Source organism: Phyllobates terribilis, unplaced genomic scaffold, assembly GCF_046119375.1.
Source record: "Phyllobates terribilis strain yellow unplaced genomic scaffold, ASM4611937v1 Scaffold_2__4_contigs__length_985480577, whole genome shotgun sequence".
Classification (NCBI taxonomy): domain Eukaryota; kingdom Metazoa; phylum Chordata; class Amphibia; order Anura; family Dendrobatidae; genus Phyllobates; species Phyllobates terribilis.
Genome location: NW_027362762.1, coordinates 693,510,267 through 693,537,772, shown reverse-complemented (window position 1 = coordinate 693,537,772; position 27,506 = coordinate 693,510,267). Strand labels below are relative to the sequence as shown.

At 45.4% G+C, this 27,506-nt stretch overlaps 1 protein-coding gene across 10 annotated transcripts in view; it reads right to left on the bottom strand.

Moving 5' to 3' along the window:
* TRAF3IP3 (TRAF3 interacting protein 3) overlaps positions 1-27,506 on the bottom strand; it is a 290,160-nt gene that overhangs the window by 82,617 nt on the left and 180,037 nt on the right. For 9 of the 10 annotated variants that reach the window (XM_073667066.1, XM_073667064.1, XM_073667068.1 and 6 more), the window contains 2 exons: positions 7,442-7,831; positions 3,372-3,495 (listed from right to left, as the gene is read on the bottom strand). In XM_073667066.1, coding sequence (XP_073523167.1) covers positions 3,372-3,495; positions 7,442-7,774 — 457 coding nt within the window. In that variant the 5' untranslated portion in view covers positions 7,775-7,831. Of the gene's footprint in view, positions 1-3,371; positions 3,496-7,441; positions 7,832-22,423; positions 22,588-27,506 lie in introns of those variants that run through there. The other variant, XM_073667065.1, reaches the window with a different exon arrangement.

The following is a 27,506-nucleotide window of genomic DNA, read 5'->3' as shown; positions in this document are numbered from 1 at the left end:
CCCTTGGCTTTTTACCTATTTTGTTACATTACATCCTGTGTTTAAATATTTTTGTAATCTGATTTGGTGAAGTGAAGTGAGAAAAATATAGGCATAAATCAAATTTATTTACTATGAAGCCCCTAAAAATTTCTGGTGCAAGCAATTACCTTCATAAGTCCCATGCTTAGTGAAAGAAAGTCCACCTGTGTGCAATCTAAGTGTCACATGGTCTGTCAGTATATACACACCTTTCTCAAAGGCCACAGAGGCTGCAACACCATTAAGTAAGAGGCACCGCTAACCAAACAACACCATGAAGACCAAGGAGATCTACAAACAGTTTTCTGAGAAGTGCAAGTCAGGGTTGGGTTATAAAAAAAATATCCCAATCTCTGATGATCCCCCGAAACACCATCAAATTCATTATCATCAAATGGAAAGAACATGGTACCACAACAAACCTGCCAAGAGAGGGCCATCCACCAAAACTCTCAGCCCAGGCAAGGAGGGCATTTATCAGAGAGGCAGCACAGAGACAAGGTAACCCTGAAGGAGCAGCAGAGTTCCCAAGCAGAGACTGGAGTATCTGTCCATACGACCACAATAAGCCATACACTCCATAGTGGTGGCCTTTATTGAAAAGTGGCCAGAAAAAAAAACTTTACTTGCACACTAAAATTGTAAGGCTCATTTTGTGTTTGCCAAAAGGCATCTGGGAGACTCCCCAAATGTATGGAGGAAGGTGCTGTGGTCAGATGAGACCAAAATTGAACTTTTTGGCCACAAAGGTAAATGCTATGTCTGGCAGCAAACCAACACAGCTCATCACCCTAAGAACACCATCCCCACAGTGAAACATGGTGGTGGCAGCATCATGCTGTGGGATATTTTTCAGCAGCAGGGACAGGGGAAATGGTTCAAGTTGAGGGGAAGATGGATGGTGTGAAATACAGGGAAAGTCTTGAGCAAAACCTGATTCAGTTTGTCAGTGATTTGACACTGGGACGGAGGTTCACCTTCCAACAAAACAATTCCCCAAAGCATACTGCTAAAGCAACACTTGAGTGGTTTAAGGGAAAACGTGTACATGTTTTGGAGTGGCCTAGTCAAAGCCCACACCTTAATCCAATTGACAATCTATGGTCAGGCTTGAAGACTGATGTCCACCAGAGGAAACCATCTAACTTGAAGGAGCTGGAGAAGTTTTGCTTTAAGAAATTAGCAAAAATCCCAGGGGCAAGATGTGGAAAGCTCATAAAGACTTATCCAAAGTGACTTGCCGCTGTAATTGCCGCAAAAGGAGGCTCTACAAACTTCTGAGTTTATGGGGTTGAATACACATGCACACTGAAGTCTTCAGTTATGTTGTCCTATTTGTTGTTTGCTTCACAATAAAAAAAAATGTTCTCAGTTGTAGGCATGTTCTTTACATAAACTGATGTAAACCCTCAAAAAAAACAGTGAAATTCCAGGTTGTGAGGTAGCAAAACACTAAAAATGCCAAGGAGGGTGAATACTTTCTCAAGCCACTGTACATACTTACTCTTGTGCACAGATTAGTAGCACTCTATTTCCATTGTTGTTGTTCCCACTGCATTTTGCTAATTTCTCCTAAAATGTAGTTCCAGGTGCAGTTGGAATACAGCTGCAATCAAAACTTTTCAACCCCCATTGCAGATTAGGTATATTAGCAAAGTTGTCAAACTTTCAGCTATTTGCAATAAACAATCAAACAAGAACATTATAAATAGATCAACACAAGTAATGTAATGGTTACTACAAATTCATGCATAATGCCACTCGTAGGACTATTGGATCCCTTAATGACAAGCATCTTTAATATATAAGAGAGCACCCATTGGCCAGACACCAACTTCTGGGAGCGTTCATGAGGAATCTTAGCCCATTCCTCATGGATAATGGCTTCCAGTTCACTAATATTCTTGAGTTGTCAAAAGAATGGTGCAAAAAAAAATCATTGCTTTTCACAAACAAGGAAAAGGTTACAAAAAGATAGGAAACGCATTGAATGTTGGAAACACAGTTCATAAATTCAACGTTAAAGGAACACTAGTTACACTCCCTGCACTTGGCAGAAAAAGGAAGCAATCACCGGCTGCCGCCAGATTCCTGAGGAGGTAGGTGGTGAAAAACCCTTGAGTGACTGTAAAAAAACAGTAAAAAGATTTGGTGGCAGCAGGCTTCAGTTTGCACACAGCAAGGAGCTGAAGTTCTCCATGCCAGGACATGCAGAAGAAAAGTCAGTCCAAAATTCTCAAAATCATATAAAGGTGATGCTCTGGGGTGGATTTCTTCCTCTGTGTCACGCCAGGTGTGGGAAAGACTTACTGCAACACAGAGAGAAGAGGGAAAGGGAACCCAGACACTAGGGAAAGGGGGAAGTGAAGACCTCCTAGTCTGGTCTAGTATCACCCTGTCTCAACTACCATCCCTATATTGCCTCTTCAGCAATCGCCAACCGCGTGCCTCGCCCTGTCTTTCCCTGGCGTATGGCTAAGGCTAGGGATGGGAGGAGATGAGCACTAGTCGATCTCCACTAAACTCTATAGACAACAAGGGTAGACAAACAGGGGAGAATGCTTAGCTTTAGACAACTCCAGGCAAATGCAACTCGGCCTCAAGCTCCAGAGAGGACAAAGTACTACTCTTGCTAAGCCTTCACAAGTAGAAAATAGCCGGCACCTCCCTCTCAGACACACCAGGCATATATACACCTAGGCCAGTGAGCTAATTACCAGAGGGAGGTAACTGCTAGGTCCTAGAGACAGCCTCTCATCTAAGAAGATGTCTGTAATTCCAAACATAAATATCTCCTGCAACCAACTGCAGGACGACTGTCGGTCACCTCTGATACACCCGTGACACTCTGGTACTGAAAAAGGACAGTGTGTAAAGGCAACATGGATTAAATCAAGTGTCAGGAAATTCTAGGAGAAAACATCTTGCTTTCTGTGAGGAAGGTAAAGTTTGGGCGTCATTGGACTTTCCAACAGGACAATGGTCCTAAGCAAACCTCAAATTACACTAAGGCTCAGTTTTAGCAGTCCTAGAAGATTTTGTCCCTGACATGAATTGCTTATTACAGATCAGAAGAACAATGATGTGCTATGAACTGTAGGTCCTATTTAAATAAAAAAAAACAAACATGAATGTATTTCTCAAAAAATACTCAAAGATGTATACGTGGATCCAACACTATATATCATATGCGGCCGGCAAAATGCTGGATTCAACGTGCATTATTTTTGTTTCCCCAGAGACAAGAGCTGTAAGTGTGAGGCCTAATCATTAACTCTTTCCGTGCTACAAAATATTAAGTCCACAAATTTAGGGAAAATTTTAGTAATGCAGAGTGATTATTTTCTCACCTCTTTCTCTCAGAGTTACATCATTCTTTTGGGTTTTATTGTGAACAGGTTCCAAACCGGGCTCTGATAATGCAATTCTATGGTCAAAAGGATATGTCTTGGAGCGGTTATGATTCCAGGACCTCTGCATTGATGAAAATAAATGAAAAAGAAAATAAAAATTACTGTTTCCATACAGCTTCTCTTTGCACACAAGGAACAAACTGACTGTCTCTGGCAGCCCCATAGATAACAAATGAAGTGGAGATGCACGTTTGATCTCAGGTACATGTAGATGGGGTTCTGCAGAGCCTCATTCTTGGGATCAGTGTGGGTTCCAGCGGTGGAAGCCCCAGTGATCAATAAGTTATCTCCTATACTTTTGATAGGGGATCATTTTTATAAGTTTTAATATTGCTACTATCTTTTTAAAGGGGTTGTCCGGTCTTAGGGTACAAGTCTGCAGTCACTCTATGTCACAGTGCGAGCAATGAAGATTCTCCAGAGCCGCTGGCGTGCACAGCCTCTCTCAATGCAAGTAAATTGAGTAAGGCCGGACAAATCTAGTCAGAATGTGTCCGAAAGTATGCGAATCGCACCCAGCGCCAGCACAGGAGAATCCTGACAGTGCACACTGTGCACGCTGTGAGGGTTCACCAGTCTGCAGTCATATAGAATGACTGGAGACTTGTACACCAAGGCCAGGAAATCATTCATTAGGGTTTTCATCAGAAAATGACTTTTTAATTTCAGCGTGAAACAAATATTTACACTAAAATTATTATTTATCTGTTGCATTAAAATTTATTCAGGCTTTTTTTTTTGTTTTGCTGCAAAATCTTTAAGATGCTTCACACAAATAGGGCTCTGTAGGTTTGGATTTCTTCTTCCCTTAATAATAAAGACCTTCATTTAAAAACTGCATTTTGTGATTACTTGTGTTATTTTTGTCTAATATTTAAATTTGTTTTGTGATCTGAAACATTTAAGTGTGACAAACATGCAAAAGAATAAGAAATCAGGAAGAGGGCAAACACTTTTTTACACCACTGTAAATTTATTTTTCTTTAACTGACTTTAGAGCATAGAGTAGTTATGAAAAACAGCAGAATACTTCATATAAAGGACCTTTCACGTTGAACTGGACACACAATGCAATAGTGACTGCAGAGTGGAATGAGATGTTTTTGTTTATTTTTTAACTTCACCTATTGTATGACGCTGACCAATCATAAGCAAGCAGCAACATAGAGGTGCAGTAGAACCTGTGATGATGTCATCAGGGTCACATGACTAGAATGCATAGAGTGTGCAGTCTAAATAAGCAACGAAGATATATTACACGGCACAGAAATGTAAAAATATTAACTGAAGTTAATAACTTCACACTCCTGTGCCAAATATTTGATTGCTAATATATCCACAACAGAGAGACAAATTTGAAAAAACCCAACCACTTGTTTTTCCACTCTGCAGCCACTATTACATAGTTGATCCAGTTCAACATGATAAATTTGGTAAAAGGTCCTCCTTAAAGAGTACCTTAAACTTTGAACAAAAATTTGCTTTTAGACATAGAAAACTAAGAGTTTCTGCTTGTTTTTGACAGAACAGTTTTTGCAGGTGAAGCATGTGTGACAAATATGCAAAAGAATAAGAAATCCTTAAGAGGGCAAACACTTTTTCACACCACTGTATTAAAATGCAGTTTGGCAATAGTTACAGGGGTGACATAGTGCTGTGGTATCACTTCAGCAACAACAAAATAGAGGAGCAGCCATGGTAGCATACCTTCCTCCTCCTCTCCACTGCATCATGAAGAGAAAAATGAGGATATACTTAGGCTAAGTGCCAACGATGCAGAAATGCTGCGGAGCGTTTCTGCATCTCTCTGGCAGAAAAAGTACATGCGGATTTTACATGCGTTTTTTCTGTCAGGTAGAAGCATTTGTGAAGCATTTTGAACATACGATTTCGCATGCAGGTTGTCAATCGCTTTTCCAAGCGATTTTATCACTTGGAAAGTGCTTGTCAACTTGGTCACAGTATATAAATCCATGCAACCGGCATGGATTTATGTTGTGTGACCAAGTTACGATGCTGCAAATGCAGCATCAATAGTAAAAAAAAAAGAATAAAAATGTTGAAAAATAAAAAAAAAACATTATACTCATCTTCTGATGGCCCCCTTCTCCGGTGTCTTCGGCAGCTTGCGGTGCTCTAAAAAGGACCTTCCATGACGTCATTTAGTCATGTGACAGGTCACGCGACCGCCGATGTCAGCGGTCGCGTGACCTATCACATGACTAAATGACGTCATGGAAGGTCCTTTTACACCACCGTGAGCAGTCAAAGAGCCAGCAGCGCCGCCGGGAGCACACAGGGGGCCATCACAAGGTAAGTATTTTTTTTTTTTTAATTTTAATTCTTTTTTAACTATAGGTACTATGATACCCGGGTCTGGAGGAGAGTCTCCTCTTCTCCAGACCCGGGTACCATCCGCGCATTGAATCGCATAACAGCCGCATGCATACTTGTATGTATGCGGATGTTATGCGGTTCAATGCAAGTCAATGGCCACGATTTCGCCGCGATTCCGCTAAATTAATGAACATGCTGCGTATTTTCCCGCAATGATAATCCGCAGCGGAAATTTCCGCAGCATGTGCACAGCACATGCGGATTATCATCGGAAAACAAGGCAGACAACTTAACATGCGTTTTTAATGTGTAGGAAATGCAGCCGCGGAAACGCATTAAATCCGCATCATGGGCACGCAGCCTTACACTACATTACAGACTACACTTTCAAAACCGTAATAAAAAAAAAAGCTTTCAAGACTAAAAAAGTCAAATATATAATTTATTTGAGCCAAATAAAAGAGTGGATTTATATGGAATGAGAAAAATTATTATAATATCTAATATACTTCTTCTTGCTGGATCTACTACTACCTTTGCAAAGCTCAAAGGACGAATGTCCGAAACGCGCGTCGGGGCAGTATTTTGCATGGGTTAGTGATTGTGACTTCGTTATGGACACTATTTCCCAGCTATTATCACTTAGATTCACATAGGAGGTGCATGTGTACATTCCATTGGAATTTATTCAGTACTATACATACTTTTACATATTTGAGATGCACACCCCTTGAGTGATAACTACTATTTTTTGCCATGGTTCACATCTGAATTGTATGGGTTATAATCAGTCACCACCTATTTATGTGATGGAGTTTCCCGCTACATATGTTGTTTCCATGTATTGATTCATGTTACCTTATCATGATTCTTTCTTGTTGCTGGTCCCAATAGACTAAGGATTAAATCTTTGTACTTATGTGTAAGTAATTTTTTAACTAGCATTTTGGTACAGTCATGCTGGTACATGTAGTGCCACCTAACCCTTCAACTTCATAAAAAAGGTTTTTTATACTGATTAAATCTAGTTTCTCCCTGACTTATTATTCGGATGTTCTCTTGTTTTATAATATAATTTTCCGAATGGTCTGCCATTCCATATGGGTCCGTAGAATCAGCACAATACTACTTGTAGATCTGACATATTGTGGGTCTAATTACTGTGATTGATATGTGCTGGTACATTCAGTGTGCTTTGTGTAAAGCTCAAAAAGTGCAGTAACATTTTTAAAAAATGCTATGAGAAAAAAACTGTTTTTAAGGGTTTTTCTGAGATCAGAATATTGACTTACTCTTAAAGCAGACAATGTCAGACAAGTAGCAACCCAAGGGACTACACTTATAAGGTCCTTTAAGTGACCACAGCACTTGTCCAAGTGCTACAACCTCTTCAAGGTTTATGTTGCTCTTTCTACCTTCATGACCTTCACAGCAGCATTACAGGATATCACAGCGTTGTCACATTGAAGTGAGGCATACAATGCTGCAATATTTTGCACTGCCGCAACTCTGTAGATGACGAGCAAGTAGACAAAGTGATGTAAACATAGGAAGATTTTAATAATAGGCTATCAATATTGTGATTATTAAATGCCTCTTTAGAGGCACTACTGTATACATCCATATATGTTTTTTGGCACTTCATTTGTACTCTCAAACAATGGCCGTACCTGACAACTTGTGGACACTTCATCATTGCTCCCGACTTTGAGTACATTTTGTCTCAAATAAGAATGTGCAACAGATTTCTTTGAATTGGGAGATCTTACTCCTTTGTTTCCTGACTCATCAGTCCAAAGATGCCGTCTCCTGAAGAACTCCTGCTCTCTTGGGGAATGTCTCTCTTGTTCTTTACTCCAGCAGGGATTGTCCTGGCGACAAGAAGTTGTATTGTGGCGATTTCTCAAGGTTTCATGGAATTCAAGTCTTCTGTCATACTTCTCTTCATAGTTCTCAATATCTAGTTTTTGCTGAACTGGGGACTTTCCATTTCTAATAACCATGGTTGTACTGGCTGTAGACCATCAGTGTAATTTTATTTACTCACTGAAGACTTCAACCTAAAAGAAGAAAACGACAATAATCAGTGAATAGCATAACCCATACAGAAATATAACAGCTATGTAACCAATAATCCTTATTAAGATTTGTATTTTTTATTTTACTAACCCTAATAGTTTGGTGCTTTTTCGTTAAAGCATATGTACATAATGAAATCATGGTAGCTATGATGGATTCTGATAGATAACTTTAACTTATTGTGGGGGCCCTCAATTTTCTGGTGTTTTTCAAGACAAATATAGTGCAGCAGACTGTGTCATTAGCATAAAAATAATAGCGCAATCCCATTAAATTCACATAAATCTTAAAACAAATGTGAATTTACAGTGTTAGGAAACAGAAGCAGCACCACATCCGCCCATAGGTTTTGTTTGATAGTTGTTCTGCACCACTGAAGTAGAGAACCCATATACAGTAGCAGTGAAAATTATTCAACCCCCAATGCAAATTAGGTTTATTATAACATTTTGAAACTTTATGCTGTTTCCAATAAACCAAAGTAGAACAATTTAAGTAGCTATACACAACTAATATAAGAAGTGGTTTCTCCAAAATCACTACTACTAAAGCAGACTGAATTATTCTACCCCTACAGAACAAGGGTCTTTAGAACTTAGTAGAGCCCCTTTGGCTGTTATGACTTGATGCAAATGTGATACATAGGCAGACACCAGCTTCTGACAGCGTTCCTAAGGAATCTTAGCCCATTTCTCATGAGCCATGAATCCCAATTCACTAATATTCTTGCTTTAACTGACTCGTTCAAATTTCACCAAAGATTATCACAGGGTTCAAGTCAGGCAACTGTGACAGCCACTTGATAATCTTCTAGGATTTGTTCTGAAGCCAAGACTTGGTGGACTTTGACATAAGCTTGGGATCATTGTTCTGGTGGAAGATCCAATGACGACCAAGTGTAACGGGTCTGGGAGGCGGAACCTCTGAGCTACTATACAAGGGGGCGGTCTTTGTAAGGGAGCTGGTGGCGACCAGGGAAGACGGGCAGGCAGTCACAGCAGGTGACCGGGACAGTCTCTGAGTGAACGGGCTGGAGGTCACGGCAAGTGACCGGGGCAGTCTCTGGATGAACGGGCAGGAGGTCACGGCAAGTGACCGGGGCAGTCTCTGGATGAACGGGCAGGAGGTCACGGCAAGTGACCGGGGCAGTCTCTGGATGAACGGGCAGGAGGTCACGGCAAGTGACCGGGGCAGTCTCTGGGTAAAGGGTAGGTACGACCTGTGATGGCAGAGCCTCCAGGTAGGGTAGCAGGCAGATGGTAGATGTGTGCTCCCAGGTGAGCAAGCGAGAGTCTCTGGAATGGCAGGTGGTCACAGCACGTGACGGCGGAGCCTCCAGGTAGGCTAGCAGGCAGGTAACAGGTGTGCGCTCCCAGGTGAGCGGGCAGGAGTCTCTGGAATGGCAGGTGGTCACAGCACGTGACGGCGGAGCCTCCAGGTAGGCTAGCAGGCAGGTAGCAGGTGTGCGCTCCCAGGTGAGCGGGCAGGAGTCTCTGGAATGGCAGGTGGTCACAGCACGTGACGGCGGAGCCTCCAGGTAGGCTAGCAGGCAGGTAGCAGATGTGCGCTCCCAGGTGAGCGGGCAAGCTGGTCCATAGACAGACTGACAGGAGTTGGAGGGCAGACCGTCGGACCTCAGGCTAGCAGGCAGGTAGCAGAAGAGCGCTCCCAGGTGAGCGGGCAAGCTGGTCCTTAGACAGACTGACAGGAGTCGGTAGGCAGACCGTCGGACCTCAGGCTAGCAGGCAGGTAAGCGGAATATCAGGCAGGAATCAGACAGCAAACTGGCAGGAATCTGGCAGGTAACTGGCAACGGGACCTGAGGGCTGAAGCAGAGTAGTGAACAGTGCAACAACATTGCTCGGGCACCTCCATTTTGGAGGAGGTGCCTTATATATGGTGAAGTCCTCCGGCCATTGGCCGGGGACTCCTTAGGACGGCGCGCGCGGCCCCTTTAAGAGGGAGGGAGCGCGCGCGCGCCCTAAGCACAGTGGCCGGGAAGGAGTGCGCGCTGCCAGCAGAGCGGGAGGAGGACGCCGGGCTCGGAGCAGAGGGGTGAGGGGAACAGCGTCCCTGCCTAGCAGAGGGCAGGGACGCCGGCGCTACAGTACCCCCCCCTTTAGGACCCCCCTTTTTTAGGCCAGAGAGAAATTTAGCTAGGATGAGAGGGGCATGGATGTTCTCCCGGGGCTCCCACGTTCTCTCTTCAGGACCAAACCCCTTCCAATCTACTAGAAAAAAGGTCTTCCCTCTTACCCTTTTGGTGGCCAGAATGTTCTCTACCTCAAATTCGTTTTCAGCGGAAACCGGAGCAGGAGGCGTACCTGTAGACTTGGAAAAAGAGTTAAGTACCACAGGTTTGAGGAGAGATACATGGAAGGAGTTAGGGATCCGCAAGTTGGCCGGGAGTTTCAATTTATAGGCCACCGGGTTGATTTGACTGATGACCTCCAGAGGACCGATGAACCAAGGCCCTAACTTATAGGAAGGAATCTTGAGCCGGACATACTTGGGCGAGAGCCAGACCTTATCCCCTGGACGGAATTGAGGAGGATCCAGACGTTTTTTGTCAGCATGTCTTTTCACACGCTCGGATGACAGAAGGAGTGCGGATCGGGTACTCTCCCATATGGAGGAAAATTTGTTAACCAGAGATTCCGCAGCCGGATTGTCCACCGAGGTGGAGACGGGAAATGGGATCCGAGGATGCTGACCGAAGACTACAAAAAACGGGGATTTGGAGGAAGATTCGCTCTCGTGATTGTTGTAAGAAAATTCGGCCCATGGCAGGAGATCCACCCAGTCTGAATGGTGGGCATTAACGAAGTGCCGGAGGTAACTGGTCAGGTTCTGATTGATCCGCTCCACTTGACCATTAGACTGTGGGTGGTAAGCGGAGGAGAAGTCCAGGGTGACGTCTAGCAGTTTACAAGTGGCTCTCCAGAAGCGTGAGGTGAACTGTACCCCACGATCCGACACGATGTGGAGGGGCAGGCCATGAAGACAGAAAATGTGGCGGATAAAGTCTTTAGCCAGCTCGGGTGCAGACGGGAGGCCTGGCAGGGGAACGAAATGAGCCATCTTGGAAAAGCGGTCAGCGACCACCCAAATGACCGTACAACCGGCAGAGACGGGGAGATCAGTTATAAAGTCCATTGCTATATGCTGCCAGGGGGCAGCAGGTACTGGGAGCGGAAGGAGGCGACCGGCTGGCAGATGTCTCGGAACCTTGTTGCGGGCGCAGGACACACAGGCAGAAACAAAGTCTATTACGTCCTTGTGCAGGGTAGGCCACCAGTAGTGCCGGGTAATAAGCTGGAGGGTCTTTTTCTGACCGGCGTGGCCAGCTAGTTTAGACGAGTGACCCCAGTGTAGGATCTTCTCCCGATCAGGTACTGATACGAACGTCTTGCCGGGAGGGAGACAATTTAGACTCACGAGAGCCACCTGCATTACTCTGGCGGGATCGATGATGTGTTTCGGTTCTTCCTCGAGATCAGACACCAGAAAGGATCGGGATAAGGCGTCCGCCTTGATGTTTTTGTCAGCCGGGCGAAAATGAAGAATAAAATCAAAGCGAGCAAAAAACTAGGACCACCGAGCTTGGCGCGGGTTAAGTCTCTGGGCATGCTGGAGGTAAGCCAAGTTCTTGTGGTCAGTGTAAATTATTACCGGGTGAAGAGCCCCTTCGAGCAGGTAACGCCACTCCTCCAATGCCAGCTTGATGGCCAATAACTCTCGATCTCCAATGGAATAGTTGCGCTCAGAAGAGGAGAAGAGTTTGGAGAAGAAGCCACAAGTTACCATTCTCCCGGAAGATGATTTTTGGGTAAGTACCGCTCCGGCTCCAGAGGAGGAGGCGTCAACCTCCAGGAAGAACTGCTTGTTGCCATCTGGGCGATGCAGCACCGGGGCGGAAGAGAAGGCCTGTTTTAAGGAAAGAAAGGCCTCCTCTGCTTCGGGCGGCCACTCTCTGGGATTAGTGCCCTTACGGGTGAGCGCGGAAATTGGGGCAGTCCGGTAAGAGAAGTGCGGTATGAAGAGGCGGTAGTAGTTGGCGAAGCCCAGGAACCGCTGAATGGCCTTCAACCCCTCCGGTCGGGGCCATTTCTCGATGGCAGACAGTTTCTCTGGATCCATTCATAGGCCGGTCTGAGAAATAATGTAGCCCAAAAACGGAAGCGAGGTCTGCTCAAAGAGGCACTTCTCATATTTAGTGAAGAGGTGATTCTGCCTGAGCCTGAGCAGGACCTGACGAACGTCTCTCCGATGAGTCTGGAGATCCGGAGAGAAGACCAAGATGTCGTCCAGGTACACCACTACGCAGGAGTAGAGAAGGTCCCGGAAGATGTCATTGACCAACTCTTGAAAGACGGCAGGAGCGTTACAGAGACCAAAGGGCATTAACAGATATTCATAGTGGCCGTCCCGGGTGTTGAATGCAGTCTTCCATTCATCCCCTTGACGGATACGGACCAGGTTGTACGCCCCACGGAGGTCCAGTTTGGTGAAGATTCTAGCCCCCCTCAGACGATCAAATAATTCTGGAATGAGCGGAAGGGGGTACTTATTCTTCACCGTGATCTGGTTAAGGCCTCTATAGTCTATACAGGGACGGAGAGAGCCGTCCTTCTTTTTTACGAAAAAGAAGCCTGCTCCCGCCGGGGAGGTAGATTTCCGGATGAATCCCCTGGCCAAATTCTCCTCAATATATTCGGACATCGACCGGGTCTCAGCAGCGGACAATGGGTAAATACGCCCACGGGGAGGCGTAGCACCGGGTAACAGGTCGATAGGACAGTCGTATGGTCTAGGAGGGGTAATGTCTCTGCCTCCTTTTTATTAAAGACATCAGCAAATGACCAATAGGGAATCGGAAGTCCAGGTAGATTAGTTGGGGTAGGAGAAGGACGGGCGGGATGAACAGGAACCAAACAAGTCTTATGACAGTCCTGTCCCCAGCGAAGGACTTCTCCGGTCTGCCAGTCAAGCAAGGGTGCATGTCTCTGGAGCCAAGGTAGACCTAGTAAGAGGGCGTGAGAGAGTCCAGGCAGAACATGAAAAGAGATGCTTTCAGAATGCAGCATTCCCACCTGCAGAGTTACGGATTCGGTGATGAGTTGGATGGGACGTGGTAAGAGGCCCCCATCCACAGCAGCGACAGATAATGGTATAGCCAGAGGTTTGGTGGGAATGCGGTATTTTTCTACCAGGGCCTGTGAAATAAGATTCCCGGCCGCTCCAGAGTCAAGTTGGGCTAGTTCGAAAAAACGATTCTCCCCGCAGATAATTGAGACTGACAGCAGCAGAGATGGAGAGGATTTATTCTTGTCTAGGTCGACCTCTCTGAGCGAACCTAGACACACGCGTTTCCCGACCTCTCCGGGCAGGTACGGATCCGGTGCTCCTTACTGCCACAGTAGAAGCAGCTCCCCTCGGCACGGCGTAAGTCCTGACGGGTTTTGACCATCTTGGTCTGGTCGACCTGCATAGGCTCAGGAGAGTGTACCTGGGGAGAAACGGAGGGAGTGACGGATTTCTGAAAAGTAGGAGCTAGACGTGGGAACCTCCTCTCACGGGTGACTTCTTTGGCACGCTCCTGGAACCGTAGGTCAATCCGGGTGGCAAGAGTTATTAGGTCATCGAGAGTGGTAGGAATGTCTCGACCGGCAAGTTCATCTTTAATACGGCCGGACAGACCCTCCCAGAAGACAGATACCAGAGCGTCGTTATCCCAGGCCAGCTCCGAGGCAAGGGTACGGAACCGTATGGCATATTGGTCCACGGTGAGACTTCCCTGACGGAGGCGTAGCAGAGATGATGCGGATGAGGTCTTCCGTCCAGGTTCGTCGAAGACTTTCCGGAAAGCCGTGAGAAAGGCAGGCAAGTCGGACACCAGGGGGTCTCCTCTCTCCCATAGAGGATTTAGCCAGGCCAGGGCCTCTCCGGTGAGATGGGACAGGATGAAGGCAATTTTGGCCCGGTCGGAGTTAAACTGGTGGGACAGGAGTTCAAAGTGCAGGGTGCACTGATTTATAAAGCCCCGAGCCTGGGCGGAGTCGCCTCCGAAGCGAGGAGGTGCAGAAAGCCGGGGTCCGGGGTAGGATACCATAGTATTGGTGGGCAGCGGAGCTGCCGGATTACGAGTCATGGCACTGGCGGTGGTTGCTGGTGGAGCAGTCAGAGTGTCCAGGCGAGAATTGACATTCCGCAGGTGACCCAGGATGGACTCCTGTTGGGACCTCTGACGGGACAGTTCATGACACAGGTCCGAGAGTGAGGGAGCTTGGGTGCCACCGGGTTCCATGGCCCGAGCAAACTGTAACGGGTCTGGGAGGCGGAACCTCTGAGCTACTATACAAGGGGGCGGTCCTTGTAAGGGAGCTGGTGGCGACCAGGGAAGACGGGCAGGCAGTCACAGCAGGTGACCGGGACAGTCTCTGAGTGAACGGGCTGGAGGTCACGGCCAGTGACCGGGGCAGTCTCTGGATGAACGGGCAGGAGGTCACGGCAAGTGACCGGGGCAGTCTCTGGATGAACGGGCAGGAGGTCACGGCAAGTGACCGGGGCAGTCTCTGGATGAACGGGCAGGAGGTCACGGCAAGTGACCGGGGCAGTCTCTGGGTAAAGGGTAGGTACGACCTGTGATGGCAGAGCCTCCAGGTAGGGTAGCAGGCAGATGGTAGATGTGTGCTCCCAGGTGAGAGTCTCTGGAATGGCAGGTGGTCACAGCACGTGACGGCGGAGCCTCCAGGTAGGCTAGCAGGCAGGTAACAGGTGTGCGCTCCCAGGTGAGCGGGCAGGAGTCTCTGGAATGGCAGGTGGTCACAGCACGTGACGGCGGAGCCTCCAGGTAGGCTAGCAGGCAGGTAGCAGGTGTGCGCTCCCAGGTGAGCGGGCAGGAGTCTCTGGAATGGCAGGTGGTCACAGCACGTGACGGCGGAGCCTCCAGGTAGGCTAGCAGGCAGGTAGCAGATGTGCGCTCCCAGGTGAGCGGGCAAGCTGGTCCATAGACAGACTGACAGGAGTTGGAGGGCAGACCGTCGGACCTCAGGCTAGCAGGCAGGTAGCAGAAGAGCGCTCCCAGGTGAGCAGGCAAGCTGGTCCTTAGACAGACTGACAGGAGTCGGTAGGCAGACCGTCGGACATCAGGCTAGCAGGCAGGTAAGCGGAATATCAGGCAGGAATCAGACAGCAAACTGGCAGGAATCTGGCAACGGGACCTGAGGGCTGAAGCAGAGTAGTGAACAGTGCAACAACATTGCTCGGGCACCTCCATTTTGGAGGAGGTGCCTTATATATGGTGAAGTCCTCCGGCCATTGGCCGGGGACTCCTTAGGACGGCGCGCGCGGCCCCTTTAAGAGGGAGGGAGCGCGCGCGCGCGCGCCCTAAGCACAGTGGCCGGGAACGAGCGCGCGCTGCCAGCAGAGCGGGAGGAGGACGCCGGGCTCGGAGCAGAGGGGTGAGGGGAACAGCGTCCCTGCCTAGCAGAGGGCAGGGACGCCGGCGCTACACCAAGCTTCAGGTTCTTCACAAAAGGGATGATGTTTTTCCCTAGGATTTCCTGACACTTGATTTAATCCTTCTTGTCTTCCACAAGTTGCAAGTTTCCAGTTCTAGAAGAAGAAAAACAGCCACACAGCATGACCAATCCACCGCCATACTTCACTGTAGGCAGTATGTTCTTTTCAGCCTATGCTTTATTCTTCCTTCAACAGACATATCGAAGATCTATAAGCTCTGATTTTGTTTTATCATTCTACAGAACAGAATCTGAAAATTACTGTGGCTTATTTATATAGTTTTCAGAATATTGGATATAACTTTTCTTATGCTTTTGGATCAGAAGAGGCGTACATCTTGGAGTCATGGCATGCAAGTACTGTGTACTGGAGTACTGTACAAGCTGAAACCCCACAGCCTGCAGTCACCAAATCTTGCTTCAGTAACTCGAAGATTTTTGACCACCTGCCTCCTCGGGAATCTAGTACCTAGTGTCAGCTGGTCATATCGTCCACTTCCTTGTCCAAATACTGTTGTCAGTGCGCCTTTTACTTTGATCTTTAAGAACTATGCTTACAGCTGTATCTCTGGGAACATTCAATGCTTTTCCTATGTTTTTGCATCCAGAGGCCATTAACCATAACAAATGGGCTAAGATTCCTCAGAAACGCTGTCAGAAGCTGCTGTCTGGCTATGCATCACATTCGCAAAAGGTCATAACAGTCACACGAGCCAAAGTGACCGGTTTTGGGAGCAGGGCTGGTCTTTGCTTTTCTTGCTTGCTGGGTTCTCTCCTTACAATGCACACTGACAGTGCACTCTGTTGCCAACTCGTTGCTTCTCACCAGAGCTGGCGAAGGAGCACACTGTCACTGAGCATTAAAAAGAATATTGCATAGTGAAAAGATCTTACTGATCATATTTTGGATTTGACAACCGAGGCATGCTCAGTAGAGCAGGGACTAGCCCAGCCCTTGAAATGCATGTCACCGATGATGCTTTATTTCAGGGTGGGCACAAAGACTGCAGTACTGACTGCAGCCTCTGCCCCCTGTTGATGTCTCAGTTGAGTAGCCCTGCATGCACTGGAGATTCTTAAAGAATCATCAAACAGGAAGTTGGTAAAAAAAATAGAAATGAAGCAGTTAGATAGAGTAGCGAGGAAACTGTAAAGACTTTTTGTGAACATCTGAGATTGTGGTTTTTATTAATTACCTAGGCAGGTTAATGATGCAATACTATTTTATTCCTTACATCCATGGTAATACAGCAATTCCAGGTAAATGTCAAATATACAATTGTCTCACTTCACAAGATCACCTCCCCGGGAAGGTAGTTCCACTGCCTTTGTGCCAAGCGATACTCACTATCCCCCAACTTTTCGTTGGCCCACAGATTTCGTATCTCCAGCCAGTATAGTCTGTAGTCACAGTCCACGATTCTCCATATGACAGATAAAATGATAGAAGCAAAGGTATACAGTAGCAACAGTCTTTTAAGAAAATTTATCAAATCCATACCACAGATACCACAACTTTAGTACGTTTATTCAGCCTAGTCGGCATCCGATCTCTGCTCCATAAGTCATCCATGGTCCAGGTCCTCAGACTAGATCCTATCCCTTCAACGACATTCCACCAACTCCCCACTAAACATGTGGCTTTTCTCTTTCACTGGGATCAGCCCCCTCAATGGGCAGAACTGCTCTCACTCCCCCCCCCCCCCCAAAGCTAAGTGTGCATTAGTGGAGGTTTTTTTCTCAGGTCGAACCCATCACCTGGGTCTGCATGTGAGACTGCCTGTGGTGACGGCTCCGCCTGATCTATTTTCAACACTCACACAATGGGCCTAGTCACTATTTGAACAATGGATTAAGGCTCCTGAGATACTGATGAGATTTACATAGTGGGTGGCTGTAACCACTCACAAACACTGACTGACAGCTGGCTTAGCACTGATGCACTATAGAGCCGGCTATCTGTCAGTGCCAGGGAGCGTAGTAACAGCCGCCACTTACTATGCACTGATACTGAAAGCCAGAGGCTGCCGAAAACAATAAATTTCCAACAAAATGCTATTAACCTTCAGATTACCCCATATCTGCAGGTTGATAAATTTTTTGACATGACCGATTCCCTTTATAGGTGTTAAGGCGTGGTCATTGCAGAGTTTCTCACATCTGGCACAGCATATCTACAGGACATGCCATGAATGTCCAATAGTTGCGAGTCCCGACACTATCTCAAGACCGGGGTCTCGCTGTGTCTCACTAGAAATTAATTCTACAGGCAAAGGTTCTCGTTGTAGAGAGCTGTCGTACGGAGACTTATAGGCTGTGCAATTCTCATTTCTCAGGGAAGCATTGCATGGTCTAAGTCTCCCTACACCAGCTTGGCGCTCTCCATAAAATAAACTTTCCCCCTTAGATATGCAGGCGGAGGTCTCTCACAAAGCAAACCAGTCCTCCTACTTTGCACTAATGATGGGTAAAACCCCAAAACAGCTGAATACAAATAGCAATTTTACTTTGGCTTTATAGCCTCATGTGGCAAAGCTCTTTGAAAGAAGTCTATTAAAATAAATTGTTTATATGGCCATGTTTCTCTCTATAAAATAATGTCATCCACACCATTACTGATACAATATGCTGCTCCCTGACTGAAAAAATACAGTTTTAATTCATATGCAAATAAGGCTTAAGTGCTCTGGTAGTGTCAAAGCACTTCTCAAATCTCGGCCTCCCTGCTTCTATTACTCTCCCAGCACCATGTTCCTCTGTTTGATTAATATCTCACTGACTGTGTAGTTGAGCCAGTAAGCTTTTAGGCAAGCAGAGAAAGTTGGGGCTGGGAGGGAAGACTAGGTATGATACTGACTTTTAGGATTGCTATCTCCTGTAGGTGGCACTAGCAACCCTGCTCTGCTCTCGTTCTCTGTGAAAAGTCTATTTGCTGTCACAAATTCAAATGGTACTTTAATAAAGTATTAGTGTAGGGCAGTGGCATAACAACCGCGGCCGCAGCGGTCGCCACCGGGCACGGCGGGTCAGGGGCACGGCAGGTGAGGGCCTGCTAACGCCAGCAAAAGCTTCAACTGAATGTGCGTCCTCGGACACACATACAGTTGAAGTGCATTGTGACGCGCGGGTCTGCTCACCACAATCCACGCTGCCGGCCAATCAGAGGCTAGCAGCTGACGTCATGTGCATGTCACAGGGCGCATGGCATTGACGACTCACGCTCCCTTTGCACGCTGGAGTCAGCTGCTGGCTGCATAAGAGGAAGCGCGCGGCGCAGGAGCGAAGGGACAGTGAGTATTTATTTATTTTTAAATATGAGGTGCATTATACTACTATGGATGCCAATAGGGTGCATTATACTTTATAGGATGACTATGGGGGTGCATTCTACTACTATGGATGACAATGGGGGTGCATTATACTATGACTTGGGTGCTTTATACTACTATGGATGACCATGGAGGTGCAATATACTACTATGGATGACTATGGGGGTGCATTATACTACTATAAATGACAATGGGGGGCATTATACTTTATAGGATGACTGAGGTGCATAATCCTACTATGGATGACTATGGGGATGTATTATTCTACTATAACTATGAGGGTGCATTATACTACTATGGATCACTATGGAGATGCATTATACTACTATGGATGAAAATGGGGGTGCATTATATTTTTTAAGATGACTGGGGTACATTATACTACTATATATAATTATGGGGGTGCATTATACTACTATGGATTACTATGAGGTTGCACTATACTACTATGGATGACTATGGGGGTGCATTACACTTTATAGGATGACTGGGGTGCACTATACTACTATATATGACTATGGGGGTGCATTATACCACTAAGGATGACAATGGGGTGCACTATACTACTATGGATGACTATAGGGGTGTATTATACTTGATAGGATGACTGGGGTGCATTATACTACTATATATGATTATGAGGGTACATAATACTACTATGGATGACTATGGGGGGTGCATAATATTACTACTATTGATGATGGGGTGAATTATACTTTATAGGATGACTATGGGGGTGCATTATACTTTATGGTTGACAATGGGGTTCATTATACTACTATATATAACTATGGGGGTGCATTATACTACTATGGATGACTATGGGGTGCACTATACTACTATGGATGACTATAGGGGTGCATTATACTTTATAGGATGACTGGAGTGTATTATACTACTATGTATGTCTATGGCGGTGCATTATACTACTTTGGATGACTATGGGGTGCATTATACTACTATGGATGACTATAGGGGTGCATTTTACATTATAGGATGACTGGGGTGAATTATACTACTATATATGCCTATGGGGGTGCATTATACTACTATGGATGACAATGAGGTGCATTATACTACTATGGATGACGATGAGGGTGCATTATACTACTATGGATGACTATGGGGGTGCATTATACTACTATGGATGGCTATGGAGGGTGCATAATACTACTATGGATGATTATGGGGGTGCATTATACTTTATAGGATGACTATGGGGGTGAATTATACTTTATAGGATGGCTATGGGGGTGCATTATAGTTTATGGATGACTATGAGGTGCATTATACTATATGGATGACTATGGGCTGTGCATTATACTACATGGATGACCATAGGCTGTGCATTATACTTTATGGAGGACTATAGGCTGTGTATTATACTTTATGAAGGACTATGGGCTGTGCATTATACTTTATGGAGGATTATGGGCTGTGAATTATACTACATGGATGAATATGAGCTGTGCAGTATATTATATAGAGGACTATGGGATGCATTATACTATATGGAGGACTATGGGGGGTGCATTATACTTCTTCTTTGGAGCCCCGTGACTTCTATATATGCATCTGATGAGTATAATAGTTTATTTTCTTCTATACATTAAAGAACTGGGGCAGAACAGGGAACATACTGGTGCATCTCACTAAATTAGAATATCATCAAAAAGTAAATTTATTTCAGTTCTTCAATACAAAAAGTGAAACTCATATATTATATAGAGTCATTACAAACAGAGTGATCTATTTCAAGTGCTTATTTCTGTTAATGTTGATGATTATGGCTTACAGCCAATGAAAACACAAAATTCATTATCTCAGTAAATTAGAATACTTTATAACAACAGCTAGAAAAATGTTTTTAAAATCTGAAATGTTTGCCTACTTAAATGTATGTTCAGTAAATCCACTCAATACTTGGTCGGGGCTCTTGTTGCATCAATTACCGCATCAATGTGGAGACAATCAGCCTGTGGCACTGCTGAGGTGTTATGGAAGCCCAGGTTGCTTTGATAGCAGCCTTCAGTCCTTCTGCATTGTTGGGTCTGGTGTCTCTCATCTTCCTCTTGACAATACCCCATAGATTTTCTATGGGGTTAAGGTCAGGCGAGTTTGCTGGCCAATCAAGCACAGTGATAATGTTGTTTGTAAACCAGGTATTGGTACTTTTGGCAGTGTGGACAGGGGCCACGTCCCGCTGGAGAATGAAATTTTCATCTCCAAAAAGCTTGTCAGCAGAGGGAAGCATGAAGTGCTCTAAAATTTCCTGGTAGACGGCTGCGCTGACTTTGGTCTTGATAAAACACAGTGGACCTACAGCAGCAGATGACGTGGCTCCCCAAACCATCACTGATTGTGGAAACTTCACACTAGACCTCAAGCAGCTTGGATTGTGGCCTCTCCACTCTTCCTTCAGACTCTGGGACCTTGATTTCCAAATGAAATGCAAAATTTACTTTCATCTGAAAACAACACCTTGGACCACTGTACAACAGTCCAGGTCTTTTTCTCCTTGGCCCCGGTAAGATGTTTCTGGCGTTGTCTATTGGTCATGATTGGCTGGACACAAGGAATGCGACACTTGTAGCCCATGTCCTGGATACGTCTGTGTGTGGTGGCTCTTGAAGCAATGACTCCAGCAGCAGTCCACTCCTTGTGAATATCCTCCAAATTTTTGAATGGCCTTTTCTTAACAATTCTTTCAAGACTGCGGTTATCCCGGTTGCTTGTGCACCTTTTTCTACCACACTTTTCCCTTCCACTCAACTTTCCATTAACATGCTTGGATACAGCACTCTGTGAATAGCCAGCTTCTTTAGCAATGACCTTTTGTGGCTTACCCTCCTTGTGGAGTGTGTCAATGACTGCCTTCTTGACATCTGTCAAGTCAGCAGTCTTCCCCATGATTGTGGAGCCTACTGAAACAAGTCTTCCCCATGATTGTGGAGCCTACTGAAACAGACTAAGGGACCTTTTTTAAATGCTTAGAAAGCCTTTGCAGGTGTTTTTTGTTAATTATTCTAATTTACTGAGATAATGACTGTTGTGTTTTCATTGGCTGTAAGCCATAATCATCAACATTAACAGAAATAAACACTTGAAATAGATCCCTCTGTTTGTAATGACTCTATATAATAGGAGTTTCACTTTTTGTATTGAAGAACTGAAATAAATTAACTTTTTGATGATATTCTAATTTAGTGAGAAGCACTTGTATATACCAGGATGGTTTACGCATATATATAATTTATTCAGGATGGGGGGGCCCTGGTCCAAATCTTGCACCAGGGCCCATCAGACTCTAGGTACACCACTGGTTTAGGGCTGTGCATAATTATGCAACCACATTATTTTAGTTATATTTCTTTTCCCACCCAAAAATATCTGAGTTTGTTTCTCAATTAAATTGTACAGATTATAGGTGACCTAAAAGGTGGAAAATGTTCTGAAGTTATTCGTCTTGGTATGCTTTTTTTACATGCCAAAACCCGAGCACTTTAACAAGGATGTGTAGACATTTTATATCTACAGTAGAAATTAGCTGGAAGATTCTTATGAGCGTTTTCAGAGCAGTTTTTGTGCCCTCTATCCTAGATCATTTACCATAAACTTACTCTTATTCAGCAACTCCACCAAAGTTTCCGTGCGGTAACCTACAAACACATAACCTGTAAGGATGTATGGGAGTAGTAATTGTAGGAAAACCAGTCCTTACCTTCCTCCTTCTGTCGCCTTGAGGAAGTTTTGAATGAAAACATAAAACAAGCACATACTTCCAAGTACACAGCAAGTCGCTAGAGCTTTCTGTCAGGAAAACGTCTCACTACTTTGTGTTGTGTCTGCATCCCTGAGACCATAAAGTGTTTTGGGGCAGGTCATGTGCTGTGTGCGAGGATGCTGATTGGATGCTGACATGTAGGTGTAACACATACATGTCTCCTCTTGTCATACGTTATACGTTAAGGAGCCTGTGCCTGTCTTCTTTATACAATGCATGTTACTGCCCATGTTCACTAAGCACCATTCTGCTATATAATCTCTTAGGGACGTCATCAAAAAGCACGGTGTATATGGCCAGAAATCAGAACACTCAATGCCTCTGTATTTACTTTCATTTATTACAATTTAACTCCTTAAAGATGCTGCAAATTGTACATTTGTATTATTATTATTATTACTATTATTATTTTTGCATTTAAATTTTTTATTTATTTATATTTATATCTCCATTGTAAGGCAGCGTTAGTCATCACGCTGGGGGACACTCGCTGCACCGGGTCAATTACAGCACACCAGCCACGTTTTCCAGTATTTCACAATCCAGCAGTTTATTATACTTCACTACTGCTTATCACCGAATCCAACTCAGTGGCTCGCTGACATACATATATAATGTCCAGGAGCCTTTCAAGTGGCAGACAGGTCCACTTGGCTCCAGTTACAGCCTCCAGCAAAGTCACTTATAGCAACGTCCATATAATGCAGTGTTTTACCTTTGCCTGGTTTTAGCTGCTTCAGTCAGATTTGTTCTGCCACCACTGTGGCTTTACGGCTTCCCAGATGGGGGTCTCCAGCCCTCGTACCTTCAAAGGCTACTGGTATGTTGTCTCACCTAACATCCAGCCTCCGCCTTCCAGGACTCTTGCCTTCCAAGCCTCGGGCCCTCCAAGGCTACTGGTATCGCTTACACCTAAGGATCCAGACTCTGCCTTTCAGGCTTCGCCAGGCTTCACTAGGCCTCACTAGGCCTCACTAGGCCTCTCCAGGCTAGCGGTGTCCCACACACAGGAACAGGCCTCACGCCTTACACACCTGTCTCAAATCTACCAGGGTTTATATATCCTCTAGTGCACACACAGGACCTGTGCTGATGTCACAGTCATGTGATCAGACCTTCTGTGCACACAGGACCTGTGCGATGTCACAGTCATGTGACCAGTCACCTGGGGGAGGTACATGGTCGGCCAAAACACACCCTGGACCATTACAGTAATGCCGCAAGCCGCTGCATTACACCATTCACATAGTTGTATGAGAGCTTCTTTACTGCGGAACGATTTGTAAATTACCATATAATTTAATGAAAAACAGCAAAAAAAATCCAAGTGGGGCATAATGGTGAAAAAAATCCCACAATTCTGCAGTTGTCAGGGTATGTGTACACAACATCATTTTCAGGTGGATTTCGCCCAGAATCTATCTGAAAAAGCAACACAAAAGCGCTCCCTAAAATTAACATAATGCACAGCAATGTCAAAACGAAACTGCTGTGCATATTACATCTTAGGGCTCGCTCATACCAGCGTATAAATCGGACAACTGACCAATGTTATTCAACGGGGCAGTGCTGATGCACAATTTTTTTTCCTGAACAGAATCTGCCAGTGAAAAAAGTAACAGCATTCTGCAATTTCATTTAGAAATCAGAAACCACTCACCCATTCAAGTCAATGGGTGCATGGAAAATATCGGACTGCACTCAGATGACAGCAGAGTGCAGTCCAATATCCGCGGATTATGGCAATACCAAACTTGTGTGGGGAAAAGGGGGCACTGTGTGCATCATACTGGCTGTGCGTGAGGGAACTGTTGGGGCATCATACTATGTGAGGACCATGATCGTTGTATCCATACTGTGTGGGAAAACTAATGGGTTTTTCTAGGGGCACTATTTCTGTAAGGGCGCATATAAATGGTCGAGGTTAGAACAAAACCTTAGTGCAAAAAAATTAATTCCGGTGTGCTGTGCACACTGCTGTACATGTTACCCTTTCCTATCTTTCAAAATTGTGAGGCATGGCGCTGCAGCAGATTTGAGGAGCGTACTTCTGCCAATCCTTTTCCTGAGTGGGCTCCACACTGCCAGTGTTGTATTCTGCCTTAATAGCCACTGTTCAGCATCAGGATGTGTTGCACACAGTGACAGCATCGGTAATGTAGTCCTGACGTTACCTGTCAGAACACAGTACAAGATCCGCTTTGATGTCAGGCAGGCCTAGCGACTGCCATGGGGCTCGTGAGCTGGGGAGGTGGCCCGGTGTCAGCGCCCGCACCGTATTCCCCCTCCGCCCGTCAGCACCGGCACCGTTATCCCCTCCGCGAGCAATTATGATGGAAGAGGGAGCATCAGCAGACGTTTCCACCCCCATCATTCTTCCTCGGCGTCTGATGTGTCAGAGCAGCAGGCGCGATGACATCATTACAAGGCACCTGCTGTTCTGAGATGTACGGCGCTTTACACCACATGCTCAAGAGCCCGGAGCATCTGGTGGAACAAGGAGAGGTAAATACTGTATTCATTTTTCTTTTTAAATCCAGTGGCTATAATAGAGTATGAAGGACCATGGGGGGTGGATTATAATGTATGGAGGACCATGGGGGCCGCATTATATTGTATGGAGGACCATGGGGGGTGCATTACATTGTATGGAGGATCATGGGGAGTGCATTATTCTGTATGGAGGACCATGGGGGGTGTATTATAATGTATGGAGGACCATGGGGAGTGCATTATACTGTATGCTGGACCATGGGGGGTGCATTATATTGTATGGAGGACCATGGGGAATGCATTATACTGTATGGAGGATCATGGGGAGTGCATTATTCTGTATGGAGGACCATGGGGGGTGTATTATAATGTATGGAGGACTATGGGGAGTGCATTATACTGTATGGTGGACCATGGGGGTGCATTATATTGTATGGAGAACCATGGGGGGTGCATGATAATGTATGGAGGACCATGGGGGGTGTATTATATTGTATGGAGGACCATGGGGGGTGCATTATACTGTATGGTGGACCATGGGGGATGCATTATATTGTATGGAGAACCATGGGGGGGGTGCGTGATAATGTATGGAGGACCATGGGGGGTGTATTATATTGTATGGAGGACCCTGGGGGTGCATTATAATGTGTGGAGGACCATGAGGGTGCATTATATTGTATGGAGGACCATGGGTGGCGCATTATATTGTATAGATGACCATGGGGGTGTATTATATTGTATGGAGGACCATGGGCAGTGCATTATATTGTATGGAGGACCATGGAGGGTGCATTATATTGTATGGAGGACCATGGAGGGTGCATTATATTGTATGGAGGACCATGGGGGGTGCATTATACTGTATGGAGGACCATGGGGAGTGCATTATATTGTATGGAGGACCATGGGGGTGCATTATATTGTATGGAGGACCATGGGGGTGCATTATATTGTATGGAGGAATATGGGGAAGCTTTATATTGTATGTAGGACCATAGGGAAGGATGCATTATATAGTATGGAGGACCATGGGGGTGCATTTTATTGTATGGAGGACCATGGAAAGTGCATTACATTCTATGGAGGACCATGTGAGGAGGATTTTATTGTATGGAGGACCATGGGGAGTGCATTATATTCTATGGAGGACCATGGGGGTGCATTTTATTGTATGAAGGACCATGGGTAGTGCATTACATTCTATGGAGGACCATGAGGGGTGCATTATATTGTATGGAGTACCATGGGGAGTGCATTATATTATACGTAGGACCATGGGGGTGCATTATATTGTATGAAGGACCATGGGAAGAGCATTATATTCTATGGAGGACCATGAGGAGTGCATTATTTTCTATGAAGGATCATGGGGAGTGCATTATACTATATGGAGGATTATTTGGGCGAATTATACTATATGGAGGATTATGGGGGCTAATTATACTATATTGAGAATTACAGGGGGCACATTATACTATATGGAAGTCTATGTGGGGCCATTATATTATTTGCAGGGCTATGTGGGGGGTCATTATACTGTATGCAAGCAATTATACAGTGTGAAGGTTTGTGTGGGATCCATCATGCTGTGTGGAGGGCTGTGTGGGGACCATTCTACTGTTTGGAGGGCTAGTGCAGGCTATTACACAGTGTGGGGCCATTATACTATATGTAGGCCCATTATATAGGATTAAATCGAATAATATTGGACCGATAAAAAGTGATGAAGGCAAAATCATAGAGAAAGATGAGGATAAAGATAATCTATTAAATACATTTTTTTCGTCAACTTTCACAAAGGAAAAAGAACTAACAGGCGAAATGAGAAGTGACAAACTTAATCCTCCACTAAGTATGACAAATCTAACCCAAGCTGGGGTACAGAAACGCCTCAGTAACATTAAAATAAACAAATCACCAGGACCTGATGGCATACACCCACGGGTACTAAGGGAACTAAGTAATGTGATAGACAGACCGTTATATCTTATATTTAAGGACTCTGTTGAGACTGGGTCTGTACCACTTGATTGGCGACAGGCGAATGTAGTGCCAATATTCAAAAAGGGAGCAAAAAGTAACACCGGAAACTATCGGCCGGTGAGTCTGACGTCCGTTGTGGGCAAAATTTTTGAAGGCTTTATTAATGAGGCAATCATGGAGCATCTTGATGCTAATAATCTATTAACCCCGAACCAACATGGATTCATGAGGAATCGCTCCTGCCAAACAAACCTGATTGACTTCTACGAGGAGGTTAGCTCTCGAGTAGATCAGGGGGAACCAGTGGATGTCGTGTATCTCGACTTCTCAAAAGCGTTCGATAGCGTGCCACATAATAGGTTGGTATACAAAATGAGAATGATGGGGCTGGGGGAAAATGTCTGCAAGTGGGTAGCAAACTGGCTAAAGGATAGAAGGCAGAGGGTGGTTATAAATGGAATATACTCAGATTGGGTAAGCGTCACTAGTGGGGTACCACAGGGGTCTGTACTAGGCCCAATGTTATTTAATATCTTTATTA